Below are 23116 nucleotides of genomic sequence, written 5' to 3'. Positions count from 1 at the left end.
GACGCCTTCCCTTACAAGTACATAAACTCACCCCACTTTTATCATCCCCACTGATGGACACCCGTTGGTATTCTACCTCCAGTGCTGCTGCGGAGTCATTGGAGCCGGTAACCTCATTCACCATTGAGCTGGCGTCGCTGTCTTGGGGAAGCGGCCGTGTGTCATGGTCTAGGACCCCAATCCTTGTTCTTTGGACATAAACACAGAAATAGGTGTAAGGGTTAATTCATGAGGACTACCCCAAACAACCAATTGGCGAATGCAGTCTGGTTCCTTGACCTGAATGGAGATTTGTTTTGACGAATCCAAAATGCCTTAGCCGGGTAACCAGACGACAATGGACGAGCAACAAAATAGCGTGATTTGACACACAGGACAGAGCAGTTGTTTTTTGCCAAACTCGGGTTATCATTTGTGGTTTTCTTGCTTAATAGTGTATATTGTGAAAAATTACCTAAACTAGGCCAATCAGGATTGAGTTAATGTTTGTTAGTTTGAGAAAGAGGGGTTCATTACCATTAGCATCCTGTTCCTGTAATAAGGAAACAAAGTCCACTTTCTCAGACAAACTCACATTTTGACCCTAAGGAACCATTACTCAATCTTGAAAGGCCTCGTTTGTACATGTAGGTAAATTTTGACAATATTTAAGCATGGAGGAAGGACACAGAAGGACTTAGAACTGCCCGGGCTTTAACATCAGGCCAATTACCGCTTTCTGGCATGCCCGGTATGTTCATAGCCAGAGTGGAGCACACACCTGCTACTCACCACCTGTTAAAATTGCAACCATAAGCCCCCTTTGTACCCCATGATCATTGCCACAATTTTTTGTTGGTAATCTGCATCCCTAAAACGTTGTGTACTGCAGTATAGGAAGTTGAATATTCATGCCATCGTTGGTGCTTGATATGATCTGACAACAAAGTCAAATTTAATGCTTGCGCAGTTGCTTTTGTTAGGCTGTGTGCCAAGTGTTCATGTGCAGTTGTTGCCCTTATCGAACGCTTTCGCTGTTTGTAAGATTTTGAGTTTTGTTTGAATAATTTTTATTACGGAATTTACACAAAAGGGTATTTGTGAAATCTCATGATCAATCCCTGTGATGAAACAGCGCATTTTGTTTTTCGTGAACTTAACTGTCCTGTGGTGTTTGACATGTTGTTGGGCAGTCTTAGCCAAACCCATACAAAGACTTTGAAAACTGATCTTTTGAAGTGCCAAAAAAAATTACAAACATACATGTATGCATGGATAATGGAAAAGGGCATCAAAATCCTTAACAATTATTCAAAAAGTGGCAAAAGTAAATCTAATGTTACATATTTTTTTCTGCCTGTTTCCTGGTTACTGCGATAAGTTGTAGTTAATTCCAAAAAATACACCTCAAATATTGTAACGATATTACTGGCCCCACTGGAGCAACAGTCAACGGGTGGAAGCGAGAAATTGGTGAGCAAAAATCTCAATTTTTTCACAAATACTCCGTCTCATGCTCTGAAACTTTGTTTGCCTGCTTTTCAAGAGGTGTAGATTAAATAGATTTACTGACAGGGGAAAATTTGGTTTAATGGCTTTTTTAGGGCCGCAAACCATGCTCACCACAAAAATTCGATTCTAAAACCCCTCAGCATTACGACGCCATGTAAACCTTCACACCTCGAAGGCACACAGAGTATCATGGAGTTAGTGCCTTCGAGTTCTCGAAGTACTAAAAACCTAACACCAGATAAGCAAAGGACACAGTAAAAAAAGAGTGACAGACCGTAACCTCATGTTATAATTTTACTGATTTAAGAAAGTTATTTGAACTCGAAATGACAGTCAGTACGAGCTGCCAAACTAACCATGCTATCATGATGATGCAGTCTGACAGTAATTATGCACCTGTCAATTGTAATCCCGTCCCCGGGGGACCCGAGACTAGCGGGGAAGATAAAACAGGGCCAGCGTGATAGTCCCGGCCATGTCGCGATAATTTGCCCGGCCAGGGCGGGGCACCCTTTTTTGTATTCCCCTGCTGATCCCCAGCCCCAACATGCTGGGCATCATTGTGGTAACGCCCCGTGCAATCCTGGGCCTGGCATGCCGGGCGTTGTGACCAATCCCCGCACCGTCCCTGCCCCAGCATGCGGGGTTGTGATGCAACAACCGTACAACTAAAAACAAATAACTAATAACTTTCATTAATTTCTAAAAGTCCCCTACTCTTCTGGGTCATTGCTAAGATGATGAGTCGGTCGCCGTAAGTGCAGGTAAAATGCCACCAAAATAAAGCAAAGCAAGGGGCAGCTGCTATAATTATACCAAACTTTGGCGAAACATTCATCTGCATATCTGAAGCACCGGAATCAGGGGGTCGACCCAAATCGCTACACTCTTTCTTTGCGGACGTCTCAGAAATAATTATGGAAATTCATCCAATAGTAAAATTTGTTACGCGCTGTGTGGAGACCAATTGAAATGCTCGTCATGTACATGTGGCCATGGCCAGCACCAGCCCATGAGACAATTATCAATTATCACAACACTTCATTCATTTATTGAAGATTGATCTAGATAACCAACGATTTGAAATATATCGCCAAAAGACACGTGACCAGTGCTACTTGGTTGAAAGATTAAATTACCACATGTTCTAATCATTTAGCAGTCCATAGAAAGTGGCAGCAATGTTTGTAAAAAAAGAGAGGACATGTATTTTGCACGCACTGATCCAAAAATGAGGCGTCATCTTTGTCAGGTTTTCGTCTGTCAGGATACAGGAAACACTTTGTATTTCATATCGAAGCTCAGTGCTAAATTTTACCAAATTGTACAACCCCGGCCAAGTCCCTGCTATCGTACCAGGTCAGTGGGGCACCCATGTGTACAACCCCAGGCAAGCTCCAGATCATCCCGGTTGGTGGGGCACCTTCTTTTCTGGACATCCCCGGGTACGTCCTCGCTACATTTTCGAAAGTCCTGGGTCCCCCAGGGCCAGGATTACAATTGACAGGTGCATTATTGCTAAACTGGAATCTAACATGATCATGATGATTGAAGTGTTAGTCATGTTAGTGGCTAGCCCCACTAGTGTGGCACGGACTCTCACTCCCGATCCATCCTTAGTGATAGTCCGTGCCACACTAGTGGGGCTAGCTAGAGCTACATTGTAGTGGCATGCTGTTACTGACACTGGTACGGCCTAAACTGCTTTAAAAATTCCAAACGCCTTCAAATGACCGAGCCCGAGTTTTTCTTAGACAGCTTCACTCACCCCATGTCTTCATTTGGTCCCTAATTTATCATGTCAGCCTACGGCAATTTGTTCCTGTCCGAGAACTTTTCGTAAACTTTTGTCTTTCTGTTCGTCTCCACACGGCCATACGTTTACTGCATGTGCATGGATTAGTGCGCCACCAAGAGTTTGCAAACACGTATGTTATTGCAATCATTGGGCTGTCCTATAGCACGTCCGATAATTTTTGGAAGAATAAATCCGTACTGAAACCAACCCATGAAACGCTCTTGTTGGAATTTTACCTTTGTCTTCCTCAACTAATATTTAGGAAAAACACCTTGGGATGGGTAAAAAACATAACAGAATTTCACCAACGACCTTCACGTCTGGCGATATCGTACCAAGGTCTCCTTGTTCATGCACGTTTGTTTTCACTCCCCTTGCTTACGTGAAAACGAGATTGTAAAACGTTACAAAGGTTTAAATGTACCTGCCTGTAGTGTGTGGTCGGTTCCATATTCTGGTGATTTGACAAAACGCAGTTGTTGTCAGCAAAGATTAAATAAACTATTAGAATCTTTCGTAAAAGTAGATTATTGCTTTAAGTTTAGTACCTTATAAACTAAATTAACAGTCTGCGAAACATTTTACCGAAAGACATTACATAGTATTTTAAAACAAAAGTCATGGATTATTTGTGTAATTTATATTTTCAGAAGTGATGGGTCAATTTTTGGCAGGATATTTCTTTTTTAGGTCAGGTAATTTTTCAGTTTCTATGAATCAATAACTAGCAAATATGTTCCAAAGCTTTTTTTCCAAGATGATTTTTTAAGAACTGAACAATATAATATTACAAATTCTAAAATGTTTGCATTTTTTTTTCCTATTCAAGGGTTCCGGAAGTGCGCCATCAGGGGTCAACTTTTGGATCATTTTAGTGCATGACCAGTTCACCATGCACGGGGTTATCACTTCCTGTTAGTGAAGCGTTATTTAGATTTTTTGGTTTGCCAATGGCAATGTTTAAATTAAGCATGCATATAGGCTGGGCCTATATGGAAAACGCACGGCCTTGATACAATCTTCTCGCCAAGTATCACTGATCACGTATCTTTTGGCATTATATTTCATACCAATGGTCATATATCTTTATCAATTTTGGATGATGAACGAATAAAGTGTATCTAAAGTCCATGTCCATAAGTGTCATTTGCAAGTCGGCTAGGCCAACCAACAAAAAACTACAAGTGCTTTTAAGTTCCTCATTCTGAATGTCTATAACACCCTAAAATCAATTTTCCTTCCAACAAGCAAAACAAAAACCATCAAAACACAAACATATCTTGCTTTGAGCTGTATTCACTTTAATAATCTTCAATCTCTCATTCTCGAGGAAACGTGCAGATACATGTAGACACATACAAACAGTTCAGTATATTGCATATAAAGACTGTCGATGTCATTTAACTAAAACACTTTCAAGTTCTTTATCCGCCGTAGTTCTCCGGTCTCCAAGTACATAATTTTATTTGGAACATGAATGTCAAGAATTGTTGTGTAAGAACCTTGGCTTTTTGAAAGATACAAGCATAAATTGTATGGCGCATAAGTGACGTTTATTCAATCAAAGAAAGTGGTACCTTTTGATTATTTCAATATACATGTCTCTCAAAATGGATATTAAGATATCAGTGAATCGTTTTTGAGATATCTTGGAAGATATCTCAAATTCATTCGGAGGTATGTTGAAATCCATTTGAGGATACCTCAAATTAGTTTCGAGATATCTTGAAATGGATGTACAGATACCTGAAAACTGTTCAGATATTTGACGAAAGTGTTACAGATTGTACATTTCTTCCTTTACACTTCACCTGTTTTTTTTATTATTTAACTCTTTCTTTAGACTTTTGTGGTATTTTAAGTCTAAACTGTTCTGCAGCAGACCCTATTATGTAACTTCCTTCGTACCCTATGTATTGTGTTTTGTACCCGCTATTCTTTTGTTAAGATAATGACCAGTGGGCTGACCGGTTATCTAACGGCCCTTTTATTATTTTCTGGGTGCACATGTATTTAAGAAGTGGGTTGTACCATGTTTGGGTGCACTCATCACACCTCAGCCAGGGGCTCTGCTCTCTTTCCAACTGATGGGTGTCGCCAACCTTGATCACTCCAGCCGATGTCTAATTGGCCCTCCGGCTACACACTGCCTGCAGAGACAGCGAGTCACCGCTATACTCTTCTTCACTTCAAGTTGACGGCTTGCCACATGCATTGCATGTAGAGACAGCGAGTCTCCTCTGTTCTCTTCTCCCTCAAGTTGATGGCCCAAACCATTCAGTTTTGAGGCTCTACCTAGATGGCCTTGGACCAGACCGGTTCTGAGGCTCACCCCGGCTAGGCTGGATCAGACCAATCCGGTGCACCGGCCAGTGCTTCAGCCAGCTGCGGCTGAGTTGCCCCTCCCAGCGAGAACACCAACAGTCAACTTGATGACAACACACACACCCAATCAAGTCGGGTACCCTCGATAGCAACCAATAATTAATTATTTAATTTTATAACAAATAGTAACATGGATTTAAATTGCTTTTAATTATTATTATTTTTTGTATGTAAACTGAATAAATTTATGTAAATATAATTGCTGGTTTCCTTTTCTCTGCTGACCAATTCATCTCTGTCATACCCTACTTCAGTTTGGTTCCTTTGAATTCATTGCATGTAACAAAAGGACTGAAGATATCTTGGGATCAAATTACAGATATCTGGATATCCATTTCGAGATATCTCTAAATCCATTTCGAGATATCTCTAAATCACTTTCAAGATATCTCGAAATGAGTCAGTTCAGTGCTACATCAGGTCATTCGGGAACAAAGCAGGACTGGCCACAAAGTATGACAGCTCTTGGGTAAATATTGAGCACTCATATTTGTTATTCCCGGATGACCCTCGGAAGCACTTCGTTTTGGTCATGCACTATCTGTTTATGATTTGGAGATATCTCAAATTGATTTAAAGATATTGTGAAAATTATTTCAAGATATCTTGAAATCAATGTAAAGATATCTAGAAGAGAACTTAAAGGTATCTTGAAAAAGATTTAAAGACATATTGCATTTAAAGATATCTTGAATATGACTTCAAATATCTTGAAACTGAATTTAAGATTTCTTGGAATCAATGAAAAGACATCTCAAAAGCCTTAATCAAAGGCTTCAAGTGTCAGGATTTTTTCAAAATATCTTGAAATAATTAGAGATATCTTTAAATAAACGAATCAAAAGAGACCACTTTAACTTGAATAAATGTCACTTGTGCGTGCCAAATTGAAAAGTAAACAAATTTATAGAACTCGTACATGTGCACATAAATATGATGAATAAATTTTTATAGAGGGAGGTTAATACTATACATGTATATGAAAAGTCACAGTACACATTACGAATTGATAGGAAAGCACCCGGTTGATTAAAGGCCGAGTGTAGGATCTGCAAGATCTCAAAATAGGACCGGCGAATTATCTTGAAATATCTTATTGTAATTAAACTAAAGTGCATACTTAAGCATGTCAGTAAATCTGTGACGTTACCGCCAGAAATGCTGTCATTTTTGAGAAAAGCTCCGGATGGAAAAGATGTGGAATGATACACAAGGTAAATCACAAACCACCGAATTGTTCAATTTTGACAAATTCCAGTTCGTGTCAAACCCGTACACGACCTTTACATCTTCAGTCGCTGAGAACTTTTCTTTTCGGAAACGTAACGACATCCCTAGCAAAAACGGATACGGTGAACAGCTATGAGGGCTACTCCTGCCACAGCCATGCATTATTTTGGACCACACCTGCGCAAGCGTTCAGAAGAGACAAACATTTGTGCAGATTTTAATGAAATTTGGACACATGCCCAAATTACATGTATATGCATGTAAAACCCAAATTTGAATCCCTATGTAGACCCACTAAAAATGGAGGCGGCTTCGGTGGACAGGCACTGGTCAATGCATGGCTTTCCAATATAAAACTGCTTTTGGCTCAATGCACTGGGATGTTCACTGTATCAGTAAATTGTCCTTTTTCTTAATAATACAAAAGAACTTAATCATGACGCTGAAATGCATTAAGCAATGGGTAGTCCTCTGTTATCTACAACACCGTACATGTAAACGGGCATTTTGAATGACTACATGTAACTTCACGATCTTCACAGCAAGGCTCAATTTGGAATACATGTACACCTTAAGGAAATATACCCTCCAGATTGAACTCGGTCGATTATTTGGACAAAGAAATTATTGTAAACAAAGTCTTTCATTTTATAAATAAAATCTATAAACTATACATTACACAATTTTATGGTTGATTTACATGTACAGCAATGGAATAAATTAATTCATTTATTCACAGACTACACACAAAGTGTGTTTTAAAGGTTGATCAACATTTAAAACTCGTTCTTTTCACAGCATTATGTACGATTCATTTTACAGTTTGAATCATTCAGGCACGCAAATCAGTGTTTGAATTTTGTGTTGTACAAGTACATGTGCAGTGCAAGTTTTTTTCCCACTTTTCTCAATCAATTGTTGTATACACAGCACATGTTGTGCATGTAACTAAGATGAAGCTGCAGGAACCATGACAAAGTACCCAGGCAGTGTTGACTTGCCTGTTAGTAGTGGATGTGAGGTAAATCATGCCTTGTTTTATGTGGTGGAGGCAGAATGAGGGCCGTTTATTGCCTAATGCATCTTCATGAGTAAGTTCATGTGACATCAGCTAAGATGACGTCACCATGACACAATGAATGGGCATTGCACATGCACGTTTTATAGGTCGTACCATTCTCAGATTGGGTGGGGTTTTTAAAGTGTTTGGGAGGTTCTTAACGGCAAACAAGATTTTTTAATCACGGTAAAGAGGACAGGCGGTTGATATTTTTCAGAGAAGGTGTGAATAAAGTTTAATATGATATGGAACAATTACATTGTTGGTATTTTACGCCTTCTTTTATTCAACCCCTGGGGAATAATCATATAACTGGTGCGTTCTTATGAAAAAAAAGATGCAACTGGGACTGTTACTTCATCATGTGCTTTGGTTTTGAACTGTGCAGTCCTCTCTGACTAGTCTGGTGACAGACTCAGAGATGGAAATTTGTTGTAGTGAGTGGGATTTCTTTGTCCAGATCCACCATCCTCTGAGTTGGAGGAGACGGATCGCCTGGAACCTGAATAGCAAAATTGGCCAACAAACGCACATTGAAGACCTTGGCAAGGAAAACAATGAGTTGTGCAATCAAAAGGGGGCACTTGAGGGTGAACTTGAAGCTAAGATTGATCAGATTGATCAGGCTGAGGAAAATGGTCCAAACCACTTCATCAAAATTGGGGAAAAGTATGAAGATGACAGTGCAAATGCCAAAGAAACTAGAAAACTGGTCAAGCAAATCAATAGTGAAATCAAGGAAATGACTCAAAATCAGAAACTTCAGGGGATAATTAACAAAGATATTAAGGGTGTCACTGGGCCTTTCATGACCAAATTTGACCAGGTCTTAGAGGAAATGAATATTGGAAAGCAGTCATATCATGGGGGTCCTTAATTGGCCTTAAACAAGGCTGATTGCCGGGGAGAAAGGCATAAACTTGACTGCTTCACAATGGAGCATGCTGGTGTCACACGTCAAAGCTATTATCGAAGCTGTGCGCAGGAAGAGACTGGTCAAGAGACTCTTAAACAAACTAACTCTCAAGTTTCAGAAGTTTTGCGCTTAGTTTAATGGTTGGTATTATTGTGGTTTTTTGCATGTAGGCGTGGAGGCCGATTGCGAACAGCGAGTTAAAACCCTGTTAGAAAAGATTCTTATAAAATGTGTTGTGAACAAAACTGAAGAGCTGTCTTCAAAAGATCGTGTACCATGTAAGGAGTGCGAAGTTGACTCTCCGAGCCAGTGGGACTACAAATGCGTCTGGATCACCACAGACCATGTTCTGGAGGAGTTTGCCTCCGATTACGATGTCACGGCGGTTCAACTCGTGCTTCCACATGCGGTAATTGAACTTTTCGATGCTGCCACAGGGAAACTAGGGAAAGAAAAATTTATGTGTCATGATTTGAGCACGAAGGTTCGGTTGTTTATGGAAGATATGATTTTTTGATGGCCAATCCAAAGATCGTTTTAAAATTGTACGCACAGAAGGATCAGCACTTGGACTTCACCATTGCCCAAGAGTAGTGCCTGCTGCCTGTTTGACTTGTAAACTGTAAAACCACTGACTGGAACGTTTTTGCAAATGTGTGAAAACCATCAATTTGAGTCAGCCAATGGATGTGCATGAAAGTATTTTGTTCGTAATTGGTGTATTAGTTTAGAATTTTTGTTAAGTTTAAAAAAACAGTTGTCAAGAAGTTTCAAAACACAGTGTAATATGATTTCTGGCAGGAATGGCGCGCGATTGGTGTTTATAAAATTGGGGATTTGTAATAATCATTTTATATGGAAGTTGACACGCATGTAACGTTGGTGCGTGCCTAAAATTTACGCTTTGAACTTGTATTTCGATTTTAAAAATGCCTAGTTGACACAAAGTTGAAATAGAACAGTAGGTTTTAAATTTGTACAATCAAAAAAAAGGGAGAAAAACAATTAAAGACAAGCAGAGACTTAGAAAACTCAAACGGTCAAGTATTTCATTACTTCACGGAATCAGCATGGAGTTCCCAAAAGCCCTAAACAAAGGCCAACGTCTCCTTGATTCCGGTCAATGGACGGCTAAGAACATGATCCATTGTCTCTATTTTTCCATGTTGGACGATATAGACAATTTCGCTGACGCCGACGTCATCATTGCGAATAGCAAGACTTTCAATATGCTGGCTCTTCGCCACTACAAGAAGGATCAGACGCTCGCGCTATTCACGTCGTATCGTCTGTGGCAGCGAGCTTGGTGTGGTCGCTACTGGAAATGGTGCGGCAACCACCACCAGCTGCAGGGCCGTACCACGAGCCTAAAGATGTTGTGGGCGAATGCAGTCGGGGCGGCCATAACTCGCAGCCGGTTCCAGACCACCAAAAAGATCTGCTGGCGACTGACAGAAACCCTGACAAGAATGCTTCCGATACCCGTGGAACTGCAGTGCGACATGGTACACAGGCGCGGGTTCATCGACATGGAGTGCACAACTTGACAGCCCTTGTCCACAATGTCTACTCTGACCTTGAAGGAGCTGGACGGAAAGGCTGTCCTGAAGGAGCTTCTGTCAGCCGTCAAGAAGCTGACGGAGCGGACAACGGAGGACTGGATGTCATTCCCCTTCTTCGTCTTCTCCTTGGACATCCCCGTTTGCTTGAAGACTTTCATTCTGTCATTGGAATGAGAGCTTTGGATTTTCTGGGCCTCTCCACAAGACCCCTATCCGGGATCACAAATGTGACAGGCAAAAAACCTGTCAAGAACTCAAAAAAACTAGTTAAAAAATGCTTGTAGTTGACACAAAGTTGAAATAGAACAGTTGTGAAATTCGGTATTAGGTTTTAAATTTGTACGATCAAAAAAAAGAAAGGGAGAAAGACAAAGACAAGCAGAGACTTATAAAACTGAAACGGTCAAGTATTTCATTACTTCACGGAATCAGCATGGAGTTCCAAAAAGCCCTAAACAATATCACAAGTTATGAATTATTATATGTTCCTTGTTATTCTGTACGGGATTATTTACTCAAATTTGGAACTGTAAATCATTATATTGTCATGTTATTATGATTTTTGTATTCAAAATTAGCCACAATTAAATTGAACATTACCAGGGTCAGACGGTCGCGCTATTCACGCCGTACCATCTGTGGCAGCGAGCTCGGTGCAGTCGCTACTGGAAATGGTGCGGCAACCACCACCAGCTGCAGGGCTGCACCACGACCCTAAAGATGTTGTCGGCGAATGTAGTCAAGGCAGCCGTAACTCGCAGCCGGTTCCAGACCACCAAAAAGATCTGCTGGCGACTGACAGAAACCCTGGCAAGAATGATTCCGATACCCGTGGAACTGCAGTGCTACATGGTACACAGGTGCGGGTTTATCGACATGGAGTGCACAGCCCGACAGCCCTTGTACACAATGTCTACTCTGACCTTGAAGGAGCTGGCGGGAAGGGCTGTCCTGAAGGAGCTTCTGTCAGCCATCAAGAAGCTGACGGAGCGGACGACGGAGGACTGGATGTCATTCCCCTTCTTCGTCTTCTCCTTGGACATCCCTGTTTTTGTTTGAAGACTTTCATTCTGTCATTGGAATGAGAGCTTTGGATTTTCTGGGCCTCTCCACAAGACCCTGATCCGGGATCACAAATGTGACAAGGAAAAAACCTGTCAAAACTCAAAAAAACTATTTTAAAAAATCCTTGTAGTTGACACAAAGTTGAAACAGAACAGTTGTGAAGTTCGGTATTAGGTTTAAAACTTGTACAATCACAAAAAAAGGGGAGAAAGACAATTAAAGACAAGCAGAGAATTAGAAAACTGAAACAGTCAAGTATTTCATAACTTCACGGAATCAGCATGGAGTTCCAAAAAGCCCTAAACGAAGGCCAGCGTCTCCCTGATTCCGATCATTGGACGGCTAAGAACATGATCCATTGTCTATATTTTTCCATGTTGGACGATATCGACAATTTCGCTGACGCCGACGTCATCATTGCGAATAGCAAGACTTTCAATATGCAGGCTCTTCGCCACTACGAGAAGGGTCAGGTGGTCGCGCTATTCACGCCGTATCGTCTGTGGCAGCGAGCTCGGTGCGGTCGCTACTGGAAATGGTGTGGCAACCACCACCAGCTGCAGGGCCGCACCACGAACCTACATGTAAAGATGCTGTCGGCGAATGCAGTCGAGGCGGCCGTAACTCGCAGCTGGTTCCAGACCACCAAAAAGATCTGCTGGCGACTGACAGAAACCCTGGCAAGAATGCTTCCGATACCCGTGGAACTGCAGTGCTACATGGTACACAGGCGCGGGTTCATTGACATGGAGTGCACAGCCCGACAGCCCTTGTCCACAATGTCTACTCTGACCTTGAGGGAGATGGCGGGAAGGGCTGTCCTGACCCGCTCTGTAAAATGAGTCAGATGTGGAAATGACTGTTTACACGTACTGGGCAATTGAATGTTGTGGGGTGATTTTTTTTTTTGAAATTCATTTTTGTGTGTGTGTATTTTGCTTCTTATGTACCTATACTTTCAGACAAAACCAAAAGGAAACACTGATTTTGACTCCTGAAGTATTTTATGAAGGATTTTGTTGACCCTTTTGTTTCAAGTTACACTGTAGTTCTTTTGTTCGTTGAGTTAACTTTACAAATTTTCGTCCCTCCTGTAATTGTCTTTCCGATCCATCACCCCCGAGTTGCAAGTTTGGTATTAACCGAAAGCTGGAACCCAAGCTCACAAGCAGTAGGCAAATCCATTTTACTTATGTTAAGATTTTTATTTAATTCAGTATGTCTTAAAAAAGAGAAGAGCCTTTCTGCCCAAACAACTGGCAAGTGGAAGTAAAGCTGCTCGTTCGTCACTTTCAAGAAGAAAGTGGACTGTGTTCAGGTTACAGGAGCTGAGGCCCTGGTTGTTGTGAAAGTGAAGAGAAAAAACACAATGAGCAAAACTTTTCATGGTAGTTTGAAGGCTCTCTACAAAAAAAAAAATGGAGAGACTCGGAGAGAATATCAGCAGTGATGATGAGTGCAATTGGTGCTGGTGCCATTTTCATATAATGTGCCAAATAAACTACACAAAAAGTTCACTGCCTTCATTTGTCACCACTGATCAAGACAACATTGCATTTGCAAACACAGTGCATGACATACAACATCAACATCATCTACATTTCATCCACTCCAAAAGAAAAAACTGGTAAATAAAAGAAAACGTCTTCCTTCATTTTCCTGTGTACCCATTTCGGTCCATTCATCCAATACGGCGCCAAGTCAACCTTCCATAGACACCTCAGCAAGGAAGGCCAAGGAAAGCTCATCAGAAAGACATGGCAAAAACTCGCTCAAGAGACCTGAAACTGTTTCCGCATCATTAAATGAAAACATGCTTGCTTTATCAAGGGGAAGTCTCCCCAAATCTGGCCATCCAAGGTCCACCAGTGTGCAGGATGACCAATTCCTGGTATGGGCATTCTGCCGAAACTGTTTCCTCACTGCCCCCGAGCTGCGAATGGAACTTGCCCAGACTGGTGTCGACGTCCATCACTCCAACGTGTCTCATCGCCAAGCAGCAGCTGGCTTGAATGGGTAGCAAGGCACAAGCCCCACCTTTAAGGTGTAATACAGTTACCCACACAAAGCAAGGCATCTAGCCTGGGCCGGCGAGCATCTGGCGTGGACGGCTGATGACTGGAGCCGCGTTCTTTGGTTTGACGAGTCGCGGTTCCAGCTGTATCAATCAGAAGGTCGTGTTTATGTCAGAAGGCTGGTGGGGGAGGAGTTTTCTCAACGCCAGTGTTTACGTCGATATTCTCCGCAACCACGTAGAAATTTGGGAATGCAAAGGTAAGTTATGAAACACCACAGAGCCAGCATTGTATGGGTACTACGATTCGATTCATGATGGGCCATTATTTGGCCTGGTAAAATGCGATATATTCCCATTCTCTGAAAGGACACAAATATTCAAAAATTTAAAGTTATCAGAGACGACGTTAGTGAGCACATTATGAAGCAATATGCTGAAATAACTGGAATGTTCAAATCCCCACAAAGGAATTTGACAGACAGTATGTAGGGTCAAAACTTTTTCTCGCCTCACCTCTATTCAAGTGGTATTTGTCTCACAGGCTCATGGTCAACCGAGTATTCAACGTAATTCAATTTATCAGAAAACTAATTGATTTCCTGGTTTGGGGGGATTCTGTTAGTGATGCAAGGCATGCAGGAGACACAGACAGGATCCTTGCAGATACGATGAAGCTGTTATGTAACTCTACCTACAGCAGAACAGTCACGAACCACGAGCGTCATATGAAGTCGACATACATGTAGCGAACGACAAAAGTGCACCTTGGGGCACTGCACGACCTTGGAGAGGGAGTGTACAAAGAGGAAAATGAGCGGCAGGGATAATCAAAGGCAGGTGAAACGAGCACGGACAGAAAGAAGAAACCTGCATGCAACAGGGCACTGACTTGAATGTCAAAATCGCATGTCCTTGAAAAACCAAAGGAAGAAAGGCAAGAAAAAGAAGAGAAAAGAAAGAGGAGAAATCAAGACAGAGTGTTATAAGGACTGTCAGGCCAACAGAGGAAAGTGGCTCGTGTAGTATCTCGAGTACAATATCTTGCAACACACCATTTGGAAAGAATTCCCAAGTGCATTATGGGAAAGACGATATACCATGGAACACTAATAAGTGCATTATGGGAAAGAGTTCTTGGTATATTGCTGTGCATGGACAGTGCAGTTACATGTACAACAGAAGTATACATGTACATGTGTACAGTTCATTTCCAGTCTGATTCAGTCATTAGGCTTTCTGTAAAGGACAATACGACAGGAAAATAGGGGGAGTAAGAGGGCCAGGAAGTTATGCACTGATATGATATACGACAGATATACGACGATATTTGCATATCAAAGTGTCAGAGAATGAAAAAATGCTTCCACCAACCTACCGGTATGCCTTGGTACTTTGTCTTGGTGCCTACAACTTGTACCTATAGTTGGGGCAATGTTCGATGTTTGACACATAGTTTTGCCAACTTTTTCTTTACAAGGTCAGACGAATTGCATCGCGACTAAGCCTGGAAGCCGTGCACGACTAGTCGCCAAGTCGCTAATACCAAAGGGTAGTCGCGGTCACGACTATCAATTTGATACCGCCCAGGCTTGATCTCAATTTACTAATCATACTAGCAGTGTGTACTTCAAGTGAAAATACGCAGAGACAGTTATTACAATTCAAAAGATTGTTATTTGTGGAAAGTCTTTTTATGAAGATTAACATCTACCCCCTTTGTTCAAAAACACTCCAGAAAGTGGTCCACTGCCACTATGATGTACGAGATGTGACAAAAACTACAGACAGTAGCACTAAATAGCAGGGTTGGAATATGTAAAATTTGGATTTTTCTGGTTACCATGCATATGAATCACATGTACATGTACGTGAATACCTCTCGGCACTTTTTAATGTATATGTATACACCATAGAGACCCATCTTGTCTGTCCTCAAAGAAAAGTTGGTAGGAATGAGTGAAGTTGTGAAATTTGCGGAAAACTCTTTTTGCTCTACCAGGTGTGCATGTATGTCAACTTTTTGCCCCAACTGTGCATGTACCTGCATCATGCCTTTTGATTTAATTAACGATCGGATAAAACTCAATGCCACTTTGATTCTTAAAAGTCTTTGGCCGACATGTTGCACATTTGTTTTCCCAACAAAATTTGGGTGTCAACGTTTATGAGTTAGAAACGTCTTTTGGCCAAAAACAGTACAAACAGGTAGCTCGTCATTCCTTGTAGTTGAATGAATGAGGACGATTCACAATAGCACGCCATCAAGAGTTTGCAGTGTGTTGGCCAATCATAACGCTCAAAATTTGTCGACCATTTCCAAAACGCGCATTGGGTCGCCAAATTTACGCATTGTGATTGGCCAACGCATTTAAAACTCTTGGTGGCGCACTATTGTGAAACGCCTGTATTAGTCAACACTGCCCGAGTACTTTGACTTCAATCGTACATGTACAACTGGTTCTGAAATACATGTATGTACATGTACACAGTACCATGCATTTCAATTTAAATAACTGACGAAAAAGACTCAAGGCATCACTGGAGCGTGAAGCCAACAAATTTGGTCAAATTGGTATGACATCTTTCTTAACTATCCTCACCTTGAACTTGACCTTTTTGACTGACGTTTTGCAAATTTTGAAGCAACTTTTTAAAAATGCATAAGACCTATCAGGATAACATTCACAACAAATGTCCAATACTTGAAGGCACCTATTAAGGTACCGCACCTGTTTTTACTCAATGCAGAGCAAAAAACTCATTCACACACCAAACTGGCACAAATGCACGTATAAACAACCTGCTGAGCCAAAAACTCTGCAAATGCCGTGAGCATGGTGGTCTGGATTTTCACGTCAAATTCCAATATAACCTGTGAGCTGGCTAAGTGGAATCAGAACCTGCCCAATCTGGTGACATTACAAGTGGACTTGGCTTTTTTCTGGCCATTAATATACAGATCTTCACTCTGTGGCAGATCAACAGCAGATCTGTTCCACATCCACGTGACAGCTCGCGTGAAGGTAATGAACCAGAGGCAACAGCCTGACGATGTCTGAGAGTGCCTTCCCGCCTCCGATATCAGCCTCTCCTCTTCAGCTCGGACCTCGACTTTAACCCCTTCTCTACGGATGACTGCAAACGCAGCATCACAGTGTGAGGATTAGTGCATACCACACATACAGTCTATTCACCATGCAGCTGCCGGTTCAATGGGGCCTGCTGCTGGACAGAGCTTTGCATACTGGACATACCACAGCCCAGCAGTCACAGTCAAAAGAATCCCGCCGGGAAGGGGTTAAGAGCAGGTCCATCAAACCAGGCTCCCATTTGTGTAACAAATATGGGTCTTACGTTAATTTATTCCTGACGAGTACATGCTTAGTCGCTCTGCTGTCTCCAGGACCGCCTTGAGGTTGTCGTCAAAGAGTTGGCACCTACAACATCATGGCACAAAATGACATCGACATTTCAGAACAACACAAAATCCGTAGCTTAACTCAAAAAGCAATTTGCAATATGACACCGAAAGGTACATCATGTCAAATTGACAAAACACCCGGATAAACACGAGTGCCTGGGTAATTCCAGATATTAGGGGTCCATTTTTTTCGTGTCCCTGTCACGTCTGACGTATAATTTTGTAAGTTCAGAACACATTTTTTAATTTCCAAAAGTGATGAATAAATGCAAATTACATGTACCTGCCAAACAAATGGTAATAGTTGGAAATCAATTCCAGTGATTCATTCATGTCAAATAATAAATGTCCGGTGTAACAGGGACACAAAACTTTCACACTTTTGGACCCCTATTTCTGGAATTAGCCACCTGTCATTTGATTCATGTGTTGATGATCACATGTCATTTTATTACCTGACATGGGATTTTACGTTATTTCTTAACCCTAACCCTCCTCAATCCTCCAAAATCCTTCAGGCGCTTTTGGAGGATTTTGGGTGAATGGCAAAAGTGCCTGGCTGCTTGCAAAGGATGCCATGAGTGAAGGTCCCGGATTAGACCTTGTGTTGCTTTCTTATATTCAAGCACAAATTCAGCCCGATATTTCTTTTGAATCAACAGCACACCTCAAGAATGCCCTTTGCACTGCCTCAACATAATGACAGGAATTGCCGGAGGATTTTGAAGGATTGAGGCAGTAGGCACACACCTCCAAGAAAAACATTTTCCAGAAATTTCGGAAGATTTGGAAGGATTGAGGCTGAATGCAATTTTTTCATGTCGGAGGCTTTTGGAGGATTGATGATGGTTCCCAATAAAAGGCCTAGGTGGATAGGGTTAAGGTTCTATGAGCCAACACTTACCACACAGCAATACAAACAGTGAATAAACCAAGTAGAAACTTTACATGTACCATTTCTTTTTCCATTCTGCTGCTGGGCAGTTTTAAAATTTGGCCATCCCCCATCCACAAAAGCCACATTTGAAAACACACTGATTAAAACCAGTGATTGAAACTGACAAGAAACAGTATACCTGTACATACGGCTGCTTCATGGGTGATTGAATGAGAGCTCCCCTTCTATTAGAAGCTGACAAATTCATTTTTAAAAGCTTGCAAAACCAAGAGTAAACATGGACTACAAGTACATGTATATTTGATGTGTCTGCTTTACCATGCTTCATACAAATTCATTTGCATTTCAATTTTAGGCAGTTTTAAACACTTATGAACATGTATGTGCTTCCATCTGTTCAGGTATAGCTATGGCGATGCTTACATGTACGTGTGAATACTTCGCCTAGGCATGTTTATTTCCAAACTATGGTTTTTCTCTACAACTTGGAACTATCCATCTGAGCACAAGAATGATGCAGTGGTGTGTAATTTACAACTGCTGCAGCATCTGAAGAGTTTCAGCGCAGAATGATATCCATTTTATTGATTTTGACATAATGCTTGATTATTGTCTGCTAAAATAAAGAAATAAGCGGATATTTCCTCAATTCATCATATCTCCAAAAATACATATCGGGATTCAACAGACGAAGTGTCAATTGGTGGATATTTTTATGAACAATATATCGATCATCTTAACTCAGTTTTCAAACTGGTGGATAAAGTGTTTTGCGATGAAACTCTTTATCTTCTCTTCCGTACACACTGAGTTTCAGAAATTTTTGATACGGCTCACCCCACTCTCAATTCAAGATGGCCCCTTGTGAATAAAGCCAAATTGGCTCTCAATCATAAATATGTGTGAGATTTGATAGCAGAATGCTCAAGGCTAATACCTGATGGGCATGTCGATTGAGTAGAAGGGGTTCTTCAGGGCAAAGTCGGAGTACACCTCGTAGATTTTCTTGAGGAGGGCGTCAATGCCGCCCTGCTTGGGATCAGCCAACACGATCAGCTTGATACCTGAAAGAAACAGGCCCAAAAAAATGCCCTTTAAACTACAATTGTAAATGCACTTGTGTGCCACAAGTACATGTACATACAGATCTTCATCCATGAACTCTGCAACTATCTTTATAAAGTTTCATGGCCCTTGAACTTTATGCTAATGGTATTTCAATATTCATGAGCAGAGCCATGATTTCATCTGAGGCAGACTCTTCATTGAGACAGCTGCAAGTGAAAATACATGTTTTTCCAAAACGATTCCCCAATAGAGCAGTGATACCTTAACCCTAACTCTCCTCAATCCTCCAAAATCTTTCGGGCAGTTTTGGAGGATTTGGGAGGATTGAGGGTGAATGGCAAAAGTGCATGGCTGATTGCTAAGGATGCCATGAGTGAAGGTCCTGGGTTAGACCTTGTGTTGTTCCTGCTCAGTCAAGGATAAATTCAGCCCAATATTTCTTTTGAATCAATCGCACTGCTCAAGAATGCCATCTGCACTGCCTCAACATAATGACAGGAATTGCCGAAGGATTTTGAAGGATTTAGGCAGTAGGCACAACTCCAAGTAATATTTTCAGGAAATTTTGGAGGATTTCTAAGGAGTGAGGAAGAATTCAATTGTTTTCACCCCAAGTTGGAGGATTCTGGAGGATTGAGGAAGGTCCCTTGCAAAAAGGGCCTAAGGGATTTGGGTTAAGGTACCCACCTTAACGATTTCATGTTTATTACAATAGTACAACTTCAAATCTGAAAAGGCTTAACAGCCAAGTTAAATAGAAAAAGACGCGACAAAACTTTTGTGCAGATCAACTTTTACAAAACTGTGCCGTACAAAGGACAACCCTGGGGAAAAATTACACAACCTGCACAAGTCTTTTAGGTTGCACAAATCGATTATGTCCATATGCTGGTACATGTAATGCACATGCATGCAAGTCACATTTGATCAAATAAGCATTTGTCTGCAAGGCTTTAGCAGACAGTGACAAGACCCTCGAGTGGACAAACACTCTGGGGGTGCATCAAGCATGGCCTCCCAAGACGCAGCTCACGATGATGACTCTGTTACCGTACGCTGGACACAAGTAAAAAAAATCAAATCCCAGAAACCTACCTGAGAGAGTCTGCAGACAGTGCAGCTTGAAGGAGTCTGTCTCTAGGACCTGAATTCCTGACGACTTCTGCGCTGGGGACAGCTGGGACCCGATGGCGTAAAGGCTGAGTTGGGGGGAAAAAAGTAATCAGAGCATAATGTGCTCTCTGAAATGCAGGATGAGAAATATGGAGCAGGGTACAGGGGGGTCTAGTCATTTCATTTGGGCCTTGCAAAATTGGGAGTCACAATTTTTCAAATTGTCTCAAGTTTTACCTAGTAGCTGAATTCAAAATTCTGCTCAATGCAACACAGCTGAAATGAGACGCCTTGTTGAATGCAACCAAATTAAGCTTAGGTGAAACAGCCTGTAAGAACGCCTGCAGAATGCAACAAAGCAGTGCAACGCAGCTGAAATGAAAGCTCAAAGTGCAACTCAGCTGGAGTGCAAACTCTGCTACATGTACATGTAAATTGTATTACAAAATGCAACGCCAACTTTTGTTGTATCATCCAGAGTACTGAACGATACCAATCTTGAGTAATCTACAGAGCAAATATCGGTATCATGTGCATTCCAAAGGAGTCCTAACCTCAGTACAGTTCAATACTTACGAATGGAACATGCTGGCTAGCATGATGCGCTCATTGGTGGAGAGCTTTGGCCTGCCAAACTTGATGGCTATTGGGTAGTTTTCGGGGTTGGCTATCATCTCGAGGACATCCCTGCCATCCTCCAGCTGACGTCCTCGCACCGGCTCTCCATTGATGCCAAGTATGGTGTGCCCCACTGTACAAATTTGAGTTCCAAAAAGGAGAGAAATTGGAATTTGAAGTTGAACTTTTTTTTCCCTCTAAAAATCCTCTAAGTCCAAGGTTAAACCTGTACATTACATGTGTACAAGCGTGCACATGATGTATGCACTCATATGCAGTTTGGATGGAAATAGAAATCAGGATTTAAACATACATGTAATCATGCACAGCGCATTTGATTCTCATAGTTAACCCTCCTTTGGTTTTACAGCACAAATGTGCACAAATGCCCACAGTCACTGGTGAGCATGTATTTTCTATATGGAACTCAAACATGCACAGGTTCAATGTGTACACAGTTGGTTGTCAGCACAAAATGACCCAGGGTCTTTTGTGCAGTCCTCTTCACTGCATTTGGTTTACTGCACAATTGTGCACATGAAACAGTAAAGCACAGTTGTTGGGCAGCACAAAAGTGCAATCTGATATTCCTGTGAGGGACTGTTGGTGCAGTTATTTTTATTTATATTTTTTAAATTCTTCTTCACATCAATGCAAAAAGGGGCCAAAATTACGGGGGTTCATGGCATTAGCACCCTGTTCCTACACAGAAGATTCCATTATAGCGCTCTCAAGGGGACCAACATGTAACAGAGTAGAGCGTTATACTCGCACATCGCTATAACTGACTGAATGCACAGCCAACATGTGCAACGCACATGTGCACAAGAACCTGTATGTACATGTACATGTACATGTATAAATACATGTATTTACATGTACATATATGTACCACTATGTCATGTACATGTGAATTTCATATGTAAATGTAATAGCGGTTGTATGCACCGTATATGCCTTATATCAGTTTATCTCGACGTTTTCGTGACACCGATTAAAAAAAATCTCCTCTTCAAAAACTACCACGGGACCTCGTGCATGCTGCATCTACACCCACCGTGACATCCTGACTGCTACTGCGTACCCATTCATGGACAGTCCAATCGCTGACTTTTCCTGATGACCATATGACCACAGAAAGTGCCATGTCAATAGAAAACCCAAGTGAAAACGGATCCGACATGTCACGCCGAACACAATCGGCGAAAAGATCAGATTTGGTACACGAAGATACACGTACAATTTGAAGTGGCTGATTTTATTTATCGGTAGAAACAAACCTTTAGGTAACAAAATACAACATGAGGTATCTCAGTGTTGATTATTGTGTCCCAAACTACACCACAAAAACACATGTAAATAAAGGGTACGAAAACAATCACTACGATGTTGCCAGAGCAAAGCCACGCGGCCGCCGCTCACCATGGTGAGCACATGCTCGCAATCGCGCTGCATTGACTGCCAGCCCAATGCATGTCTGCACTCTGCGTGACCAGGATGGCCTGCCAATCGACAAGGCCTTGCGATGCATTTTCATATGCGTTGATTTTCAAAGAATCCGATTTTCCAAGGTAAAGAGCGTTGTAACCGGAATCATTTTACAAGCTTACTGTGGTTCTGGGGGCCAAAAATCGTGAGCGTTATATCCCGAAAAGCACCGTAAATGGGAGTGCTTCAAGTATTTATGTGCACAGTGAATGGGCGTGCAGTTGGGGAAATGAAACTAGAGCGTGATATCATATCAGGGAGCGCTATAACAGGAATCTACTGTAGGCCCCCTGATAAGGAAACAAAGTCCACGTTCTCAAACAAACTAACATTTTGACCTTAGGGTTAAAAAAGGAACCATTGCTCAATCCTGCATCCTGATACATGTACGTAGGCCTAGTTTTGGTAAATTTTTACAATATTATAATTATTATTTATATTACAATAGGAACAGGGTGCTGAAGGTAATGAATGAACCCCAAAATTATCAGGGTATTAAAGTAAAATCTTTCGTGAAAATATTAACAAGCAAACCTTTGATCCCGTCTCGCTGTCCAAACGACACCACCACCCGCTCATCGTAGATTTTAAGCGTCAGCTCCAACGGGAAACTGAACGTCTTTTCCACCTCTGTCTTTGGCTGGGTGTGGTCCATCTGGTAGATCAGACCCCCAGCTCGATTGATCACGTAAACACTGTAAATTGGCATCCTCCTAGGCGACGATCACGAGCGATGGAAAAAGTCATGAAAATCACGGCTACATTTGGGGCACGGTACACATCTACATGCACACATATTCGATTGATATCTTTTATTTCAGCAGCGCCCTCTAGTGCCCACTCATGGTACGGCTCGACTTGGTTCCTGGTTATTCCACCCATTGACCTTTCAGTTGCATACTCCCACTTCAAAAAAGTAAGAAATATACTGAGAAGTTTCTCAGGTATCCAAGACCATTATGTTAAAGCTCACGTCCTCATCTTTC

General features: G+C 41.6%; 2 protein-coding genes across 4 annotated transcripts in view; both read right to left on the bottom strand.

Moving 5' to 3' along the window:
- LOC110983013 (AMP deaminase 2-like) overlaps positions 1–3466 on the bottom strand; it is a 30335-nt gene extending 26869 nt beyond the window's left edge. Inside the window, exons 1-2 of one of the 2 annotated variants that reach the window (XR_015426628.1) lie at positions 3260–3466; positions 32–188 (exon numbers count right to left, since the gene is read on the bottom strand). Coding sequence is in view for 1 of the 2 variants with exons in the window: in XM_022241863.2 (XP_022097555.2) it covers positions 32–188; positions 3260–3264 (162 nt within the window). In the remaining variant the exon portion in view is untranslated. The remainder of the gene's footprint in view (positions 1–31; positions 189–3259) is intronic. The other variant, XM_022241863.2, reaches the window with a different exon arrangement.
- trappc4 (trafficking protein particle complex 4) lies at positions 49–22956 on the bottom strand. 2 transcript variants are annotated; one of them, XM_087141969.1, is made up of 6 exons: positions 22665–22956; positions 20601–20775; positions 20007–20110; positions 18781–18907; positions 16879–16961; positions 49–188 (listed from the first exon to the last, which is right to left on the bottom strand). In XM_087141969.1, the coding sequence occupies exons 1-5, from the start codon at positions 22837–22839 to the stop codon at positions 16880–16882; spliced, it is 663 nt and encodes a 220-aa protein (XP_086998095.1). In that variant the 5' UTR covers positions 22840–22956; the 3' UTR covers positions 49–188; position 16879. The 2 variants fall into 2 exon arrangements, with proteins under 2 accessions (XP_086998095.1, XP_022097663.1); XM_022241971.2 differs by lacking the exon at positions 49–188 and having other exon boundaries at positions 14052–16961.
- Between the last annotated feature and the right edge of the window lie 160 nt (positions 22957–23116).

The sequence above is a fragment of the Acanthaster planci genome, linkage group LG10, assembly GCF_054643075.1.
Source record: "Acanthaster planci isolate LZ-2023a linkage group LG10, COTS_SCS, whole genome shotgun sequence".
NCBI lineage: Eukaryota > Metazoa > Echinodermata > Asteroidea > Valvatida > Acanthasteridae > Acanthaster > Acanthaster planci.
Note: the sequence above shows the minus strand (reverse complement) of the source record. Positions and strands in the feature narration are given on the sequence as shown.

Coding starts and splice junctions, on each gene's coding strand:
- trappc4 (XM_087141969.1), bottom strand. CDS start 22,839: ATGCCAATTTACAGTGTTTACGTGATCAATCGAGCTGGGGGTCTGATC. Junction 20,776..22,664: donor ACAGCGAGACGGGATCAAAG/GTTTGCTTGTTA, acceptor AAATTTGTACAG/TGGGGCACACCATACTTGGC. Junction 20,111..20,600: donor CTAGCCAGCATGTTCCATTC/GTAAGTATTGAA, acceptor CCCCCAACTCAG/CCTTTACGCCATCGGGTCCC.